The 21,038-nt window shown below is 47.9% G+C and overlaps 2 protein-coding genes across 2 annotated transcripts in view; one reads left to right on the forward strand and one right to left on the reverse strand.

Moving 5' to 3' along the window:
* Positions 1-8,734, forward strand: part of LOC143784257 (serine protease 53-like) — a 23,362-nt gene extending 14,628 nt beyond the window's left edge. Inside the window, exons 3-14 of the mRNA XM_077272285.1 lie at positions 1,375-1,537; positions 1,684-1,976; positions 2,086-2,252; positions 2,336-2,579; positions 2,938-3,088; positions 3,340-3,602; positions 3,695-3,843; positions 4,263-4,491; positions 6,330-6,486; positions 6,567-6,835; positions 7,385-7,527; positions 7,621-8,734. Of these exons, the coding sequence (XP_077128400.1) occupies positions 1,375-1,537; positions 1,684-1,976; positions 2,086-2,252; positions 2,336-2,579; positions 2,938-3,088; positions 3,340-3,602; positions 3,695-3,843; positions 4,263-4,491; positions 6,330-6,486; positions 6,567-6,835; positions 7,385-7,527; positions 7,621-8,130 (2,738 nt within the window). The 3' untranslated portion in view covers positions 8,131-8,734. The remainder of the gene's footprint in view (positions 1-1,374; positions 1,538-1,683; positions 1,977-2,085; positions 2,253-2,335; positions 2,580-2,937; positions 3,089-3,339; positions 3,603-3,694; positions 3,844-4,262; positions 4,492-6,329; positions 6,487-6,566; positions 6,836-7,384; positions 7,528-7,620) is intronic.
* Positions 8,735-11,056: 2,322 nt separating this feature from the next.
* On the reverse strand, positions 11,057-19,894 carry LOC143784258 (cardiotrophin-2-like). Its single transcript, XM_077272286.1, has 3 exons — positions 19,850-19,894; positions 16,036-16,172; positions 11,057-13,875 (listed from the first exon to the last, which is right to left on the reverse strand). The coding sequence occupies exons 1-3, from the start codon at positions 19,863-19,865 to the stop codon at positions 13,372-13,374; spliced, it is 657 nt and encodes a 218-aa protein (XP_077128401.1). The 5' UTR covers positions 19,866-19,894; the 3' UTR covers positions 11,057-13,371.
* Positions 19,895-21,038: the final 1,144 nt, after the last annotated feature.

The following is a 21,038-nucleotide window of genomic DNA, read 5'->3' on the forward strand; positions in this document are numbered from 1 at the left end:
GCTGCACCCCTGATGGGATAAGGTGCAACTGTTACCTCTGCACCCCCGATGGGATAAGGTGGGGCTGTTACCTCTGCACCCCCGATGGGATAAGGTGAGGCTGTTACTGCTGCACACCTGATGGGATAAGGTGCGGCTGTTACCTCTGCACTCCCGATGGGATAAGGTGCGGCTGTTACCTCTGCACTCCCGATGGGATAAGGTGGGGCTGTTACCTCTGCACCCCCGATGGGATAAGGTGCGGCTGCTACCTCTGCACCCCTGATGGGATAAGGTGCGGCTGTTACCTCTGCACCCCCGATGGGATAAGGTGCGGCTGTAACCGCTGCACACCTGATAGGATAAGGTGTGGCTGTTACCTCTGCACCCCTGATAGGATAAGGTGCAGCTGCTACCTCTGCACCCCCGATGGGATAAGGTGCAGCTGTTACCTCTGCACCTCTGATGGGATAAGGTGCGGCTGTTACCTCAGCACACCAGATGGGATAAGGTGCGGCTGTTACCTCTGCACACCAGATGGGATAAGGTGCGGCTGTTACCTCTGCACACCAGATGGGATAAGGTGCGGCTGTTACCTCTGCACACCAGATGGGATAAGGTGCGGCTGTTACCTCTGCACCCCTGATGAGATAAGGTGCGGCTGTTACCTCTGCACCCCCGATGGGATAAGGTGCGGCTGTTACCTCTGCACCCCCGATGGGATAAGGTTCACTTGTTACCTCTGCACCCCCGATGGGATAAGGTGCGGCTGTTACCTCTGCACACCAGATGGGATAAGGTGCGGCTGTTACCTCTGCACACCAGATGGGATAAGGTGCGGCTGTTACCTCTGCACCCCTGATGAGATAAGGTGCGGCTGTTACCTCTGCACCCCCGATGGGATAAGGTGCGGCTGTTACCTCTGCACCCCCGATGGGATAAGGTGCGGCTGTTACCTCTGCACCCCCGATGGGATAAGGTTCACTTGTTACCTCTGCACCTTTGATGCGGTTTCCCAGGAATTCTCCTAGGATCAGTGAATGGTGACAGTTTGTTCTCCGGTAACAGAAGCACAGGAGGGTCAGCAGAGATACTGAATCTTCTGTCCTCCTTGTTGTCCTGCGGTTGCAGCTGTTGACCAGCAGTGATCAAACATTCTTAATCCTGGGAATATGCCGGCAATATTCGTGCCCTGGTGACCCCCTTTTCAAGCTTATTTACTCAGGACAATGGATACATGTGAACAGTGACAACCATTGTTACAAGACAGAAGTGTTCTCAGAGCAGTTGTCACTTCCCACCCCTCCCCCGCTCTTCTCTCCGACTCATACACTTCACAATCTACAGTACATCTCCATCGGCCGCTCTTCTCTATAGTGTCCATTTGTGTTGCAGTCTGTGGAAAGCAGGGATTGCGCTCCAGGGTCTACGGTGGAACCGATGTGGCCCCGGGGCAATGGCCATGGCATGCCAGCCTGAGCTTCAATGGGAAGCCAGAGTGTGCAGGAAACCTGATCGCTGAGAAATGGATCCTCACCGCTGCTCACTGCTTCGGCAAGTAAGTGTAATGGACCCCGAATAAGCATCGGACCTGATGATCTGGTAGCGAGGACCAGACACACGGACCCCATGTGGATCCTTTGGCCAATGTCATTACGGTTGGGTACTTTTTTCTATGAAGTTGACTTTCTTCTTTATTTTTAGAAAATCCACAGATATTAAACAGGACCCGACATTATGGAGAGTGCACCTGGGCTTCACCAAAATGGGATATACCCCAGAGGAAAGCACAGCTGTCACTATTGTGCCATCGAGGATCGTGGTGCATGGCAGCTACGCCAGCTACGTCCAAGGACATGACATCGCCCTCATGGAACTGTCCCAACCTGTCAATTTGACAAGGTTTATTTCTCCTGTTTGCCTGCCTGAGGTCACCCACCGATTCCATTTTCGCAGCACATGCTATGCAACCGGCCTCGAGGATGTTCTAGAAGACGGTTAGTAAATTTACAAGTGGTGGGAATGGAGGTGAAGACCATAGCTTTGATCAGTCTTCCAACATTGCCAACCATAGACCTTTGCATGACTCCTCGTCATTTTCCATAGTTCCCCTGGAAAGCAAGAGATCACTGAAGACAATTGCCCAAACACTGATTGGCTGGAGAACATGTAATTGTATCTACAACACTCACATAAGACCAGACGTGTTCCAACCTGCAAAGCCCGGCATGTTGTGTATAGTGGACCCTTATGGAAAGAAAGGTCCTTGTCAGGTAACTATGGACGACTGAGACCTTCATGGTAAGTTGGGGGAGACGCCTTTGTTTTCATCCATCTCATGTCCTGTATGTCTTAGGGAGACTCAGGGGGTCCTGTGGTCTGCAATGAAGATGGTGTTTGGTTCCTTGCCGGAGTCATTAGCTTTTCTGAAGGTTGTCACTTAAAAGACAATCCCACCATTGTCACCTCTGCATCCTTCTACCAAGACTGGATTCAGAAGTGGACGGACTCTTCTGTTACCTTCTCCCCTCAGTTCATTAATGTCACCGATGATGTGGATAACGACACCTGCAGTGACCTACTCAGCAATCTGACCTCAGGTAACCTCTACGATAGGACATCCTTCATTGCTCATCAAGGTCTAGGCTTTAAGCAATGTACATATAGAGAACTGTAATGTCAATGAACGTAGAAGGTCATCAATGTAGACCAGAGAAATCCCCTCATTACAAGAGCATTACAGGCCGGTGGGGTGAATATTAGGATTTATGGCCGTGATGTCATCAGTGCCATCGGTAAGGAATGGAGAGATGCATCGCTTCTTGGATCTCCCAGATTGAAGGTTATAGTTGACATCTCACTGGTTCATTGTCCAGAAAATCGTTACAACATTGACTTTATTTTGTGTGGGCTACATTGATAAACGTTCCATCTAAAACTTCAATGATTTTTCTTAAGGTTGTGGATTTTCGAATGTGGACACTTCAGGCTCAGTAAGTCCTGGGCCGTGGCCATGGCAAGTGGACCTGTGGAAAGATGATCGAAGGGCCTGTGGAGGGGCCCTAATCTCAACCAATTGGGTTATAACGGCGGCAAAATGCTTTGTTGGGTGAGACAATCGTCAATGATCAGACAGGGTTAAGGGTAGACGTAATTAACGACTAGAAAAGGCTGATTTATGGGAAAGGATGGGGTTCTAGTAAAGTATTGTAGAAACGGAAGATATAAGGGTAGAAATAAAGAAAGTGAAGTAGTAGATGGGAAAACAAAAGAAAGATTACAGGGCAGACAGACTGTAGGATGACGGTGGCCATGTTTGGGTCTTCACTCTTGTGTCCATGTCTTCCCTTCGGTTGTAAGCCCGGACTCTTCTGACTTCCCTTTGGACTGGTCTGTCACTATAGCCACCGGGACACAAGAAATGAGGCACCTTGCTGTAGAGAAGATCAGCATTCATGGCTCTTACATCACTCCAGAACAGGGATACAATGTGGCCCTCGTCCGGCTCGCCATGCCGCCACCTCTAGGAACCTACACCGGGCCAATCTGCGTTCCCTACTCTTCCCATAAGATCCCGCATAACTCATCCTGTTGGCTCAGTGGCAATGATGGTGATCATCCAGGTGAGGTTCTCCAGTTCTTTCGTCTTATAGGGATGAATTAGCACGCAAATCCCAAATTTTATCTCTGATTGGTTTTCTTTTCCACCCTTCAGTTCAGCCTTCCCGAGGAGTCAAAATGGATCTGGTTGGCCCAAACCAATGCAACTGCATCTACAGTCAATCAAACTCTGACAAGCCCAGTGTCTCCATACTGCCCGGTATGATATGTGCCACCAGGCAGGAGACTATGGGCAAGTGTCTGGTAAGTGTGGCTTTGGGGTTTAATATTATTGTGAACTCATTGTAGCACCTCTAGTGGCTGGAGGACTGAAATGCATCTGCCAGTCTTAGAGCCATCATTCTACCAAAAACACCACCTAATGCTTGAGAACATTGAGGCAACTGCAGTGTCTACTGCTTGTAATCACAGCGTGTAAGGTGCAGGGAAGAAACAGAATAGGTGAACATCCCCTTTAAGTCTTTACTGAATTTGACCCCTCAAACTGCCATTATAGATTATCAGCATCAAATATGTATAAAATATAAAGAATTTCTCTCTGTCATTAGCCATTTAACGTAGCAGGTTGAGAGCGCCCTCAGTGGCTGATGAGAGTCATTGCACCTCCGTGATCATTGTCAGCAGTGGGTGGGCTAAACCATTTTCCATGGCTCTCTTTACAGATTGATTCTGGGGGTCCGCTGGCCTGTAAAGAGAATAACACATGGTTTCTGATTGGGGTACAGAGCTTCGGGGGCGGTTGTGGCACTTCACTCCCTGAGGTGTTCACTGACCTCACGCACTATGAAAGTTGGATATTACAGGAGACACGAGACGCCTTCTTCCGCTTACAGCCGAAATCTCAGCCTGCAGAGCTGGACTCCGACCGGTGCTCAATCAACAGCCCAAGAGGTAACGAGCATGCAGACCTATCATATACAGTACGTGACCCATGTGAGACCCCAGAACGTACAGTACAGACCAAAGTTTGGACACACCTTCTCATTTAAAGATTTTTCTGTATTTTCATGACTATGAAAATTGTACATTCACACTGAAGGCATCAAAACTATGAATTAACACATGTGGAATTATATACTTAACAAAAAAGTGTGAAACAACTGAAATTATGTCTTATATTCTAGGTTCTTCAAAGTAGCCACCTTTTGCTTTGATGACTGCTTTGCACACTCTTGGCATTCTCTTGATGAGCTTCAAGAGGTAGTCACCGGGAATGGTCTTCCAACAATCCTGAAGGAGTTCCCGGAGATGCTTAGCACTTGTTGGCCCTTTTGCCTTCACTCTGCGGTCCAGCTCACCCCAAACCATCTCGATTGGGTTCAGGTCTGGTGACTGTGGAGGCCAGGTCATCTGGCGTAGCACCCATCACTCTCCTTCTTAGTCAGATAGCCCTTACACAGCCTGGAGGTGTGTTTGGGGTCATTGTCCTGTTGAAAAATAAATGATGGTCCAACTAAACGCAAACCGGATGGAATAGCATGCCGCTGCAAGATGCTGTGGTAACCATGCTGGTTCAGTATGCCTTCAATTTTGAATAAATCCCCAATAGTGTCACCAGCAAATCATCCCCACACCTCCTCCTCCATGCTTCACCGTGGGAACCAGGCATGTAGAGTCCATCCGTTCACCTTTTCTGCGTCGCACAAAGACACGGTGGTTGGAACCAAAGATCTCAAATTTGGACTCATCAGACCAAAGTACAGATTTCCACTGGTCTAATGTCCATTCCTTGTGTTCTTTAGCCCAAACAAGTCTCTTCTGCTTGTTGCCTGTCCTTAGCAGTGGTTTCCTAGCAGCTGTTTTACCATGAAGGCCTGCTGCACAAAGTCTCCTCTTAACAGTTGTTGTAGAGATGTGTCTGCTGCTAGATCTCTGTGTGGCATTGACCTGGTCTCTAATCTGAGCTGCTGTTACTCTGCGATTTCTGAGGCTGGTGACTCGGATAAACTTATCCTCAGAAGCAGAGGTGACTCTTGGTCTTCCTTTCCTGGGGCGGTCCTCATGTGAGCCAGTTTCTTTGTAGCGCTTGATGGTTTTTGCCACTGCACTTGGGGACACTTTCAAAGTTTTCCCATTTTTTCAGACTGACTGACCTTCATTTCTTAAAGTAATGATGGCCACTCGTTATTCTTTACTTAGCTGCTTTTTTTCTTGCCATAATACAAATTCTAACAGTCTACTCAGTAGGACTATCAGCTGTGTATCCACCAGACTTCTGCACAACACAACTGATGGTCCCAACCCCATTTATAAGGCAAGAAACCCCACTTATTAAACCTGACAGGGCACACCTGTGAAGTGAAAACCATTCCCGGTGACTACCTCTTGAAGCTCATCAAGAGAATGCCAAGAGTGTGCAAAGCAGTCATCAAAGCAAAAGGTGGCTACTTTGAAGAACCTAGAATATAAGACCTAATTTCAGTTGTTTCACACTTTCTTGTTAAGTATATAATTCCACATATGTTAATTCATAGTTTTGATGCCTTCAGTGTGAATGTACAATTTTCATAGTCATGAAAATACAGAAAAATCTTTAAATGAGAAGGTGTGTCTAAGCTTTTGGTCTGTACTGTAGATCTGAGATCATGGGACGAGATACCAGGTTGGTGACATCACTGTCCATGTTTAAGTGATGACATCCCTGCTCTCTAACTGTAAGTGATGACATCACTGATCTCTAACTATAAGTGATGACATCACTAGGCCTCTAATATAAATGTGTATTGCAGGTTGCGGGCTCTCAATCATTTCCCCGGGATCTATTGGTGACACCACAGACAAGACGTGGCCATGGCAGGTCAGTCTACAGCTGTACGGATCCCATGTCTGCTCCGGTGTCCTGATTGCTGAAACCTGGTTCCTCATTGCTGCTCACTGTATACCGAGGTATTACGGCAGAGGTGGTTGTATTTGGGCTTTTTCTACGTGGTGCCATCCTGGTCCTCACACATGACTTGTCTCTGTAGGTATACCTCCATCAATGAGTACATAGTCTCACTGTCCACTCAACTCCTAAATGGACCCAATCTCCAAAGGGTGACGCGGAAGATCAAGAAGGTGGTGCCCCACCCTAGATACAACACAAAGACTGGAGAAGATGACCTGGCTCTGGTGGAGATGTTCTACGGAGTCACATTCTCTGACTACATCCTGCCCATTTGCCTTCCCCATGACCGGTCTCTACTTCCTTCCAGTAGATGTTGGGTCACTGGCTGGGGAAAGCTGTACCCATCAGGTAGCACACTTAGGACATAGCAGCAGTAAATATAATGGGCGTCCTTCATGAGGTGCCAGGACTTATACAATAGATGTTGCTAGTGATTCCATTGAACAATGATGAGAATAGGGATTTATCAACTCGATGCCAACTGCTTGTTGGGGGCCAGTTTGTTGTACATTGGCCCTGGTGACAGACACAATGGACACCCTTAGCTTGTAGAGCATGTACAGCCATATTTTAATGTGCCTTTGAGCTTATTGTTCCCAGGTTTCCCTGGTCCTGATGCCAGAGTAGACTACCTCTGGTTAAACCCATCTCAAGCCACCGGAGACAACATAGACATTTCTCATGTTCTTGGTGCAGATCGGTGGCTTACTTATAGATATTGCCACCATAACACAGATTTGGACAAGGTCAGCTTCTATGGTTCATCTCCAGTCATACCTACAATATGTCCTAGAGTTCGGGGCTGATGATAGACCCCATTGCCAGTCCACTGTACCTCCAAGATAGTCATTCCTAGACTACATGTCCTTCACTTATCCATTTGCTTCTCTTTTCCAGATAGTATCTCATCCTCTCCATCTCTGAGACATCTTGAGGTCTCTCTGTTGGAAGCCAATAAGTGTGGAGCTCAAGGAGACATCACAGAAAGCGAAGGACGATTGTGTGCAGCAGCGAAAAGAAACAACGCATTCACTTGTCTGGTATGTACATAAGAAGATGAGGGAGATGATGGGAACGGGAATCAGAAGTGCTAAAAACTCATGGCCGTTGTCCTTCAAATTCATTGCCCACAGATGGATTCCAGTGCCCCGCTTGTATGTCAGCCCAAGTCTGGAGGTCCCTGGTTTTTGCACGGCATGTTCAGCCAAAGTTCTCCACCCAAGAAGAATTCATGCCCAGGTAACTTTACCGCAGTCATGCCCAACTTGTCCTGGATCCAAGAGGTGGTTCCCAAGAAAGACCTCAGCTACTTGGAAAGTAATAAGACGATTCCTGATGACTTTGTGCCCGCAGCCAATACAACACCTGTCCCACCACTTCAGCCTAGCACAACACTGATACCACACACTGCTAATACCACCCACACCGGTTCCTGTCCTGGGACCGTCACTGAGGATGGAGTCACTTGTGCCGGACACAGAACAACCACCCCCTACAACATAAGTTTCACCATTAAAGATGGGAACCGACAAATTAACTCAACTGGGCCTTCACCAACAACGAGCTCTGGTGTGGGATCTTTATGGTGGAACTGGTCTACACATTGCCTTCTACTTCTCCAGAGCCTTGGTCTCTACGACTGAGGACCTTCAAATACAGGAAGTCATGCAGTGGACTTGTGAGCCTCCTGAGCAGCACGAGTAGCGCTGCTTTCTTGCGAACAGTCACCACTACCAGTAGAACCACCAAGATGACGCTGCTATCCCACAGATGACCAGTGGGTGGCTGTGCAGTCGCCTATATCAATATTTAGACTATTCTAAGGATGACGTGTACATACCGTAAAAGTGATCACAGGAAGTTCTACCTGCTGTACATGGGACTGCTTCTCTATGTGGCACAGACTTGTCTAATCCCCTCCCACTTATGGATATAACACACAAGAGTAGCATCTGGCAGGGGGCTCTGCGTGCAGGGCAGATACAGGTACGCTGTGTGTTTGTCAGGCACATGCCCTATGCTGATACTGTCTGGCAAAGCCCATGATGGGAGGGGTGTTCACCTCGGGTCGCTTCCATTTCTCTTTACTAGAAGGAGAGCTGTGGTTATATGTTTTTAAACATAACAGCCTTTCTAGAACTACAAGTGCCAGGATTTCCTATTCATGTTTCATTTAATTACTGTGAAAACAAAATCTAGCAATATTTGTATGATTTCAGTTCTAAAAAATAAATTCTGTTATATGAATATTTTTTCGTCCATTGTTTACAATTACAGGAGTTTTTATTCCAAATAACTCTCCTAAAATGTTGATTTATTATCCCATTGTCTCAGAGAATTGAACTAATATCCCTGAGAAAGAGACTTATTATCTTAGGCTACTTTCACACTAGCGTCGGGCTGAGGTCACCGACGCTAGCGTCGTCTCCGCCGCACAACGGGGGCAGCGGATGCATTTTTCCAGCGCATCCGCCGCCCCATTGTGAGGTGCGGGGAAGTGCGGGGAGGTGGGGGCGGAGTTCCGGCCGCGCATGCGCGGTCGGAAACAGCGGACCGTCGGGAGCAAAAAACGTTACATGTAGCGTTTTTTGCTCCCGGCGGACCGCCACAACACGGTGTAACCGTCTCACGACGGTTGCGACGTGTGGCAATCCGTCGCAATGCGTCGCTAATGTTAGTCAATGGAGAAAAAACGCATCCTGCAAGCACTTTTGCAGGATGCGTTTTTTCTGCAAAACGACGCATTGTGACGGAATGCAGTTAACGCTAGTGTGAAAGTAGCCTTAGAGAACTCTAATTTCATAGATCAGACTTATTATCTCAGAGATCTTACCTATTATCTTATAAATCAGACTTAGTATCTCCGAGATCTCACCTATTATCTCATAGATCAGACTTATTATCTCAGAGATCTCACCTATTATCTCATAGATCAGACTTATGTCAGAGATCTCACCTATTTTCTCATAGATCAGACTTATTATCTCAGCTAACTCACCTATTATCTCATAGATCAGACTTATTCTCAGTTAAATCACCTATTATATCATAGATCAGACTTAATCTCAGAGATCTCACGTATTATCGCATAGATCAGACTTATATCTCAGAGATCTCACCTATTATCTTATAAATCAGACTTAGTATCTCTGAGATCTCACCTATTATCTCATAGATCAGACTTATTATGTCAGAGATGTCACCTATTATCTCATAGATCAGACTTATCTCAGAGATCTCACCTATTATCTCATAGATCAGACTTAGTATCTCAGAGATCTCACCTATTATCTCATAGATCAGAATTATTATGTCAGATCTCACATATTATCTCATAGATCTGACTTATTATCTCAGAGATCTCACCTATTATCTCATAGATCAGACTTAGTATCTCAGAGATCTCACGTATTATCTCATAGATCAGACTTATTATGTCAGAGATCTCACATATTATCTCATAGATCTGACTTATGTCAGAGATCTCACCTATTATCTCATAGATCAGACTTATTATCTCAGTTAAATCACCTATTATCTCATAGATCAGACTTGGCATCTCAGAGATCTCTCGTATTATCTCATAGATCTGACTTATTATGTCAGAGATCTCACCTATTATCTCATAGATCAGACTTATTATCTCAGTTAAATCACCTATTATCTCATAGATCAGATTTAGTATCTCAGAGATATCTTGTATTATCTCATAGATCAGACTTGGCATCTCAGAGATCTCACCTATTATCTCATAGATCAGACTTATTATCTCAGCTAACTCACCTATTCTCTCAAAAAAGGGCACATGTTTTCTATTATTTCAGTCATTTGCTTATTATCTCAGAGAACTGATTTATCTCAAAGCAGTAGCTTATTCTCTCAGAAAACAGACTTAATATGTCAAAGTTTGGATGAATTATCACAGAAGATGAACTCACTATCTCATAAACAAATCAATTTTCCCCTAGCTCTGCCACCCATCTCAAACAATAGACTTGTTATCTCAGACACTTGCTTATTATCTCAGTGAACTGACTTGTCTCAGAGAACAGAGTTATGATCTCAGACATTCTTATTGTCTCAGAAAACTGTCATGATCTGAGAGGACAGACTAACCTGAAAGAAGAGAATCAGACTTATTATCTCAGTGAGTAGAGTTATTATTTAAAAAATGCAGTTATCTAAGGAAAGTAACTGATTATCTAAAAAAAATCATCAACTTGCATCAGAGAACGGATTGATTGTTTCATAACACTGATGTATTATTCTGGAAAACTTATCGTCTCAGACAACATATTTACTCTTAGAGAACAGACTTATTATCTCAAAAAGCTGATTATCTCATAGAAAGAACTTACCATCTCAGTCACTGACTTATTACCTCAGAGACAATATCTGAGAGAGCAGACTTATCTTGAGGAAACTGACTTATTATCTCTGAGAACAGACTTATTATCTCAAAATATTACTGCTTTCTTCATCAGGCAGACGTTTTCAGTTGTTTCATGTTCTTTCATGTTTCTGATCTTTACATCACGCAAGATATGAGAATAAAATGATCGATGACTATTATAAAAGTCACAACTTATTTATTTTGACAGTTTTTACAATAATTTATAATTCAGCTTAAAAATAAATAATCATCAGTTTAATGACATAAATAATATAAATACTCTGCATCCGGACATTATAAATAGTACAAAGTCATAAGTACAAAAGTTACATAGCAGCGAATGGATATAAATATAGTGCACAGGCGACCCGCGACGTCACCCGGATATAAAAGTATAGAATTCTTCATAAAGCTCAAACTTCTGGATCTACTAAAAAAAAACTATAAAAAAATATAAAATAAAAACTTAGTGCTCGTATTTATTACAGATCATTCCGAGCGCATTGTTCTGGAGCTCGAACTTATTATCTCAGTGCCCTTGCTTATTGTCTATTATTTATCTCAGTTCTTATTCTTTAATTCAGCCCTTGGTTATTATCCCATAGTCCTTGCTTATTATCTCAGAGCCCTCACTTATTATCCCACAGCATTCGCTTTTTATCTCAACGCTCTCACTTATTTCACAGTCCTCGATTATAATCCCACAGGCTTTATTTATTGTTTCAGACATCTGACTTATTATGTAACAGCCCTCACTTATTATCCCATAGCCCTTGTTTATGATTTTAGTGCTCTTATGATCTCACAGCCCTCATTTATTGCTTCATTATCTCAGAGCTGTTACTTATTATCTCATAACCTTAACGTATTATCCCAGAGCTCTTACCTATTACCTAACAGCTATCACTTATTATCTCATAGCTCGTACTTATGAACTCAGAGCGCTTGCTTATTATCTCATAGCTCTTACTTATTATCTCAGAGTGCTTGCTTATTATCACATAGCGATTGCTTATTATCTCAGAGCTGTTATTTATTATCTTATTGCCATCACTAATTATTGTCTCAGATCTCTTACTTATCTCAGCCCTTGCTCATTATCCCACAGCAGTTATCTCCATAGCGCTCACTTATTATGTCAGATCTCTTACGTCTCAGCTCTTGCTTATATCCCAAAGCTGTTGTCTATTATCTCATAGCACTCTCTTATTATCTCAGAGTTCTTACTTATTACTTAACAGCTCTCACTTATTATCTCAGAACTCTTAATATCTCAAAGCTGTTATTTACTATCTCAGAGCCCTCACTTATTATCTTAAATTTCTTATTTATCTCACAGCCCTAACTTATTATCCCAGAGTTCTTACTTATCATGTAAGTGCCCTCATTTATTATCTCAGAGCTCTAACTAATTATCTCATAGTCCTCACTTATAATCCCACGGCTCTCGCGTATTATCTCACAGATCTTGTTTGTTATTTCACAGCACTTTTTATATCAAAGCTCTCACTTATTATCTCAGAACTCTTTAATTTGATCTCTGTCCTCATTTATTATCCTACAGTCCTTGCGTAATGTCTCAGATCTCTTATTGTTTCACAGCCCTTGCTTATTATCTCGCAGTTCTTGCAGCATTACCTCATACAGTAATTGCTTATTTTTGTTTATTACCGCTGAATTCTGACTTACTATCTCACCATAATGGCTGTGACTATTGCAGTGTTCCACTACTAGAGGGTTGTGTATGTACGGAGCACATCTCCACGCTCTAGACTGTAGTACTGCAAGTGTAAGCATGCCCTGCACACTCCCTACCTAGAGCTGGGCCAGCTGCACACTCCAGAGCCATGCTGGGACTTGCAGTGCCGTGCACAGGAGTATAAGGGGTTAGGATTTAGAAGAACTAGGAAGGATTTCTGGGAGCGATCTGCAATCTTCTGCAGAATTCTGCATTGGTCGGATGATGTAATGGGGTCTGCACTACAGGAAATGTGATGCCAGGAAGCCCCTGCTGGGGGGATTGTAATCATCTCACTGCTGACGCCAGTGACATCACCGCTGCTGATGACATCATAGAATGAGAACATCAGCAAACTAATTCTGACACATTTAAATCTCTTTTCTTCTCCCACAGTCCCGGGGAACTTGCTGAGGCTTATAGTCCTTATTTAGACCACACAGACTTATCCACGCATGAGCCAGTCAAGAGCTTGTGATTGGTAAATGAGCTGCTGCCCCCTGGTGGGAGATCTGGCACAGTGCAGCGCAGAATCCACGAGGTCCTCGAATGGTCCTGATGTGGCAAGTGGTGGCCGCTCTGGAGACACGTAGGATGGATCTTGGCTACAGACGTGCCGCATGCTTCTCTGAGGCTGTATCACACTTTCCCACTGTCGTCTCCTGGACGGGCCCGACGTTGCCTTTGGCCATCATGTAGAGTCCACCTTTGGCTTCTCATACTTTAGGATATTTAGGTCTCCTTAGACGTCTTCTACGAGTGGCAACAATCCTTCCTGCTCTGCCCCAAAGTGTCTCTCTTGTTCCTTGTGGCCCTCAGTATGTCCATGTCTTTGGGCACCCTCATCAGCCAGTCCTTGTACTCTCTGCACAGGACGTAGCCCCGCACCTTCCTCTTGAAGGTGTTTTCGTCTGTAGAGGTCCAGCTCAGGGGTTCGGCCAGGGTGGACGGAGGCTGGTAGCCCAGGATGAACATGGCATCGTTGAGGTTACTGAGTAAAGCCTCTGAGGACATCTGGGCGATCTCCAGGAGCTGGTGGAGCGAGGCCGCCGATGGGTTTAGGGTCATCTGTTCATCGCGAACCAGCTGGAAGAACTCGGACATGGTGGAGAAGGCTTGTCTGGCCAGTAGAAGACGGTCACTGGGACATAGACATCTCCAGGCCCTGAAGCCCATGGCAGCGGTGGGAAGACCGTTCTCAAACCAGGAAGGGAAGCTGAAGTTGTCGTCACTGAATGGAGAACCTTGGTGCTGCAGCTACGGGAGAGAAACACAGCGATGAGAACCAGCCACAAGAAAGAGGGTCAAAACACGGGTCAAAGGGGTCCTCTCGTGTGTGTGCCATGTTCAGCCCCCTCCACCCATGGCCAGTAGAAATGACCAAGGAAATGTGGTGCTGTAATGCGGCAGGGAAATGTGGTGCTGTAATGCAGCAGGGCAGGGAAATGTGGTGCTGTAATGCGGCAGGGACATGTGGTGCTGTAATGCAGCAGGGCAGGGAAATGTGGTGCTGTAATGCGGCAGGGAAATGTGGTGCTGAGATTTCTACATAGATTAGTCTGGACCGCAAGTTTCTTCCTCAAGCTCACTATATTTCAAAGGACCCAATAGGTCAATTCCCCATCACCTTGCATTCAGAAATGTAGTTCTTCCATGTTCTTCCAACAAGTATCTAAGATACCTCAACTATTATTTCAGAGCTCAAATTCTTCAATTATAATCTCAGACCTTGGCTTATTTATGTATTACTTATTATCCCAAGTCCTTACCTATCTTACTGTCTCCATTAATATCTAAGGCTTTCAATTTTTATCTCAGGGCCTAGCCAATTGCCCTTGCATAGTATTTCAGGTTGTTACTTGTTATCTCAGGTCCTAGCATATTATCTCAGTCTCATAATTTTTATCTCAGACCAACTTATTATCTCGGGCTCACAACTATTATCTCAAACCTTAGGTTACTATCTCTACTAGTTTTTTCTTGTTATCTCAGGCCCTAGCTTTTTATCTCAGATTTTTGCTACTTTGGGTCATAATTTATCTAAGGTTCTTGCTTATTATCTCAGCACCTAGCTTAGTATCTTAGGTCCTTATGTTATCTCAGACCCTAGCTTATTAACTCGAGCTCTTGTTATTTTAGGAATTAGATTAATTTCTCAGGTCCTTGCCTATTATCTCAGGTTCTTACTTATTATCTCAGGGCGTAGCTTATTATCTCAGGTTCTTATCATCTTAGGCTGCAGCTAATTATCTCAGGTTCTTATGTGTTATCTCAGGTCCTTACTTATTATCTCAGACCTTAGCTTATTATCCTAGCTTCTCACTTGTTATCTCAGGCCCAATCTTGTTGCAGATAACCTCAGAAGGTTCTTTTTATCTTAGACTGCAGAGAAGTATCTCAGGTTCTTATAACTTCAGACCCTAGCTTATTATCTCATGTCCTCATATATTATCTCAGATTTTTACTTATCATCTCAGGCCCTAGCTTATTATCTCATGTCCTCATATATTATCTCAGATTTTTACTTATCATCTCAGGCCCTAGCTTATTATCTCATGTCCTCATATATTATCTCAGATTTTTACTTATCATCTCAGGCCCTAGCTTATTATCTCAAATTTGTGTTATTTCAGGATGCAGCTTAATATCTCAGGTATTTGCTTATTTTTTCAGGTTCTTATTATCTCAGGATCTAGCTTATTATTCTAGGTTCCTACTTGTTATCTCCGGATCTAGCTTCATATCTCAGATCTTTGCTTATTAACTCAGGACCTAGCATATTATCTTAGAGTCTTATTATCTTATGCTGTAGTTTATTATCTTCGGTTTTTATCATCTAAGGTCTCAGCTTATTATATCAGGTCCTCACATGTTATCTCAGGTTCTTACTTATTATTTCTGGACCTAGCTTATTATCTTATGTACTTGTTATCCCAGGTTGTAGCTTAATATCCCAAGCCTTTGCCTATCATTTTAGGTTCTCACTTATTATCTCAGGCCCTAGATTATTATCTTTTGGTTCTTGTTATCTCAGTCTGTTCCGATAATCTCAGGATCTAGCCCAATATCTCAGTTTTATGCTTATCATTGATATCATGGGATCTAACTGAATATCTCAGGTATTTGCTTATTATCTCAGGTTCTCACTTATTATCTTAGGCCCTAAGTTATTATCTCACATTCTAATAATTCCAGGCTCTAGCTTATTATCTTCACTTTATGTTAGGTACTTGCTTTCTAGCAGGGGCCCAAACTTATTATGTCAGGTTTTTATTAGATTGTGAGCTCTTTCGGGGAGAATTATACGTGTATACAAACCCTGTGGATTGTGAATGATAATAATGGAGGAGCAGAGTGGGACTGACAACCTTCCCATACAGCTAGTTGTCAGAGCCTGTGGAGCATGGTGTCACTTACATATGTGCTCAGCACCACAGTCGCATTGTTCTTGTATAAAGAAGCCAAACTGCTTATTCTGGTGATGATCTCTTCTCCTGATAGAGGAAGGGCGGCCGATCCGCGGTACCACGCAACAACGCCAAACGCCACAAACACTGCACAGAGGATGGAGAATATAAATATATGCACTGTATAGCGACCACGATATTATGCACCATAGTAATAATACCGAGCACCAATACAGTAATAATGCTCAGCATCACTATGTCTGCCGTAACCACAGTACCACTATCAGCACCATCTTGTCCAAAGTAAGCACAATACCACCATGCTGGTTGTAAGCGTAGTACCCCTATGGATTGCAGTGCGACCATGTCTATAGTGAGCCCAGCACCACCATGTCGGCAGTGAGCCCAGCACCACCATGTCGGCAGTGAGCCCAGCACCACCATGTCGGCAGTGAGCCCAGCACCACCATGCCGGCAGTGAGCCCAGTACCACCATGTCTATAGTGAGCCCAGTACCACCATGTCGGCAGTGAGCCCAGCACCACCATGTCGGCAGTGAGCCCAGCACCACCATGCCGGCAGTGAGCCCAGTACCACCATGTCTATAGTGAGCCCAGTACCACCATGTCGGCAGTGAGCCCAGTCCCACCATGTCGGCAGTGAGCCCAGTCCCACCATGTCGGCAGTGAGCCCAGTACCACCATGTCGGCAGTGAGCCCAGCACCACCATGTCGGCAGTGAGCCCAGTCCCACCATGTCGGCAGTGAGCCCAGTACCACCATGCCGGCAGTGAGCCCAGTACCACCATGTCGGCAGTGAGCCCAGCACCACCATGTCGGCAGTGAGCACAGGCCCACCATGTCGGCAGTGAGCCCAGTCCCACCATGTCGGCAGTGAGCCCAGCACCACCATGTCGGCAGTGAGCCCAGCACCACCATGTCGGCAGTGAGCCCAGTCCCACCATGTCGGCAGTGAGCCCAGTACCACCATGTCGGCAGTGAGCCCAGCACCACCATGTCGGCAGTGAGCCCAGCACCACCATGTCGGCAGTGAGCACAGGCCCGCCATGTCGGCAGTGAGCCCAGTACCACCATGTCTATAGTGAGCCCAGTACCACCATGTCGGCAGTGAGCCCAGTACCACCATGTCGGCAGTGAGCCCAGTCCCACCATGTCGGCAGTGAGCCCAGTACCACCATGTCGGCAGTGAACCCAGTACCACCATGTCGGCAGTGAGCCCAGTCCCACCATGTCGGCAGTGAGCCCAGCACCACCATGTCGGCAGTGAGCCCAGCACCACCATGTCGGCAGTGAGCCCAGCACCACCATGCCGGCAGTGAGCCCAGTCCCACCATGTCGGCAGTGAGCCCAGTACCACCATGTCGGCAGTGAGCCCAGCACCACCATGTCGGCAGTGAGCCCAGTACCACCATGTCGGCAGTGAGCCCAGCACCACCATGTTGGCAGTGAGCCCAGTCCCACCATGTCGGCAGTGAGCACAGGCCCACCATGTCGGCAGTGAGCCCAGCACCACCATGTCGGCAGTGAGCCCAGTCCCACCATGTCGGCAGTGAGCCCAGTACCACCATGTCGGCAGTGAGCCCAGTCCCACCATGTCGGCAGTGAGCCCAGCACCACCATATCGGCAGTGAGCCCAGTCCCACCATGTCGGCAGTGAGCCCAGTACCACCATGTCGGCAGTGAGCCCAGTACCACCATGTCGGCAGTGAGCCCAGTACCACCATGTCGGCAGTGAGCCCAGCACCACCATGTCGGCAGTGAGCCCAGTACCACCATGTCGGCAGTGAGCCCAGCACCACCATGTCGGCAGTGAGCCCAGTACCACCATGCCGGCAGTGAGCCCAGTCCCACCATGTCTATAGTGAGCCCAGTCCCACCATGTCAGCAGTGAGCCCAGTACCACCATGTCGGCAGTGAGCCCAGTCCCACCATGTCGGCAGTGAGCCCAGTCCCACCATGTCGGCAGTGAGCCCAGTACCACCATGTCGGCAGTGAACCCAGTACCACCATGTCGGCAGTGAGCCCAGCACCACCATGTCGGCAGTGAGCCCAGCACCACCATGTCGGCAGTGAGCCCAGTCCCACCATGTCGGCAGTGAGCCCAGTCCCACCATGTCGGCAGTGAGCCCAGCACCACCATGTCGGCAGTGAGCCCAGCACCACCATGTCGGCAGTGAGCCCAGTCCCACCATGTCGGCAGTGAGCACAGGCCCACCATGTCGGCAGTGAGCCCAGTACCACCATGTCGGCAGTGAGCCCAGCACCACCATATCGGCAGTGAGCCCAGTCCCACCATGTCGGCAGTGAGCCCAGTACCACCATATCGGCAGTGAGCCCAGTCCCACCATGTCGGCAGTGAGCCCAGTCCCACCATGTCGGCAGTGAGCCCAGTCCCACCATGTCGGCAGTGAGCCCAGTACCACCATGTCGGCAGTGAGCCCAGTACCACCATGTCGGCAGTGAGCCCAGTCCCACCATGTCGGCAGTGAGCCCAGTACCACCATGTCGGCAGTGAGCCCAGTCCCACCATGTCGGCAGTGAGCCCAGTCCCACCATGTCGGCAGTGAGCCCAGTCCCACCATGTCGGCAGTGAGCCCAGTACCACCATGTCGGCAGTGAGCCCAGCACCACCATGTCGGCAGTGAGCCCAGTACCACCATGTCGGCAGTGAGCCCAGTACCACCATGTCGGCAGTGAGCCCAGTCCCACCATGTCGGCAGTGAGCCCAGTACCACCATGTCGGCAGTGAGCCCAGTCCCACCATGTCGGCAGTGAGCCCAGTACCACCATGTCGGCAGTGAGCCCAGTCCCACCATGTCGGCAGTGAGCCCAGTACCACCATGTCGGCAGTGAGCCCAGTCCCACCATGTCGGCAGTGAGCCCAGCACCACCATGTCGGCAGTGAGCCCAGTCCCACCATGTCGGCAGTGAGCCCAGTACCACCATGTCGGCAGTGAGCCTAGTCCCACCATGTCGGCAGTGAGCCCAGTACCACCATGTCGGCAGTGAGCCCAGTACCACCATGTCGGCAGTGAGCCCAGTCCCACCATGTCGGCAGTGAGCCCAGTACCACCATGTCGGCAGTGAGCCCAGTCCCACCATGTCGGCAGTGAGCCCAGTACCACCATGTCGGCAGTGAGCCCAGTCCCACCATGTCGGCAGTGAGCCCAGTACCACCATGTCGGCAGTGAGCCCAGTCCCACCATGTCGGCAGTGAGCCCAGTACCACCATGTCGGCAGTGAGCCCAGTACCACCATGTCGGCAGTGAGCCCAGTCCCACCATGTCGGCAGTGAGCCCAGTACCACCATGTCGGCAGTGAGCCCAGTCCCACCATGTCGGCAGTGAGCCCAGTACCACCATGTCGGCAGTGAGCCCAGTACCACCATGTCGGCAGTGAGCCCAGTACCACCATGTCGGCAGTGAGCCCAGCACCACCATGTCGGCAGTGAGCCCAGCACCACCATGTCGGCAGTGAGCCCAGTACCACCATGTCGGCAGTGAGCCCAGTACCACCATGTCTATAGTGAGCCCAGTACCACCATGTCGGCAGTGAGCCCAGTACCACCATGTCGGCAGTGAGCCCAGCACCACCATGTCGGCAGTGAGCCCAGCACCACCATGTCGGCAGTGAGCCCAGTCCCACCATGTCGGCAGTGAGCCCAGTCCCACCATGTCGGCAGTGAGCCCAGTACCACCATGTCGGCAGTGAGCCCAGCACCACCATGTCGGCAGTGAGCCCAGCACCACCATGTCGGCAGTGACCACCACTTTCGTTCATCCTCTGTATGGAGATGGGACTTACCTGCCCCTGCCAGCATCCTGCATCAGCTCCCTGTCCCAGTGCTCCACCTGCCCTGCAGGTGAGCGGCCTTTATACCTGTCCCCTCCACCCCCCATGTCCTTTTCCCGGTGTAGTAATCTGTAGACGTCACACACCCCCTGCCGTGCTGCCTCAGAAAGGAATCCCCATTCTCCGCTCCACGCCGTCATTCCTGCTTCCTTCTAAGAAATCCAGGAGGAGGAGAGTCAGGCGCTGACTCGAAGAGAAAGTATGTAAAGGGGGCGGCGAGGTGACCCATCCAAAGAAGCCCAAATACACCTGACCAGTGACTCGTGCCCCCTCGTCTGCCCTCACCCCCCAGAGCTGTCACCTCGCTGACGGAAGCGCTGCCAAGACAATGAAGCACTGCAGGAGTTGGGTTACCATCCTTCACCCCCCTAGGAGGTATTATATGAGTCGCCCGCCTTCCCCCCCAGGGATTTGGCACAAATCTGGTGTAAAGCACACGTACACACGTGAAACATGTAATTACACTTCATGCCTGACGTCCCGTGAATCGCTACCTGATACGGGCAGGTGATAAGTGCCGCCACCGCCACCAACCACTGCGTCAGTCATGGGACGGGGTGATGGAGGCTGCAGAGCTGCGTGAACGTCCAGCCGGGGTGCACAAACTTTACACCTCACTAATGCGGTGGTCTCCTGTCTGAGCTTGTTGGGGGTTGCAGTTTTTCAGCAGCAAGGGGGTCATAGGTCTGACACCTGTCTCATACTCTCGGGTGCTGCCGGCAGCTAGGGGGTCATAGGTCTGACACCTGTCTCATACTCTGGGAAGCTGCCGGCAGCTAGGAGGACATAGGTCTGACACCTGTCTCATACTCTGGGAAGCTGCCGGCAGCTAGGGGGTCATAGGTCTGACACCTGTCTCATACTCTCGGGTGCTGCCGGCAGCTAGGGGGTCATAGGTCTGACACCTGTATCATACTCTGGGAAGCTGCCGGCAGCTAGGGGGTCATAGGTCTGACACCTGTCTCATACTCTCGGGTGCTGCCGGCAGCTAGGAGGACATAGGTCTGACACCTGTCTCATACTCTGGGGTGCTGCCGGCAGCTAGGGGGTCATAGGTCTGACACCTGTATCATACTCTGGGAAGCTGCCGGCAGCTAGGAGGACATAGGTCTGACACCTGTCTCATACTCTGGGAAGCTGC

The sequence above is a fragment of the Ranitomeya variabilis genome, chromosome 7, assembly GCF_051348905.1.
Source record: "Ranitomeya variabilis isolate aRanVar5 chromosome 7, aRanVar5.hap1, whole genome shotgun sequence".
Classification (NCBI taxonomy): domain Eukaryota; kingdom Metazoa; phylum Chordata; class Amphibia; order Anura; family Dendrobatidae; genus Ranitomeya; species Ranitomeya variabilis.

Bases quoted from the DNA above. Each gene is read 5' to 3' on its own strand.
- LOC143784258 (XM_077272286.1), bottom strand. The intron at 13,876-16,035 runs GTAAGTGACACC...TCTCTCCCGTAG, and splicing joins CTGTGGTGCTGAGCACATAT to CTGCAGCACCAAGGTTCTCC.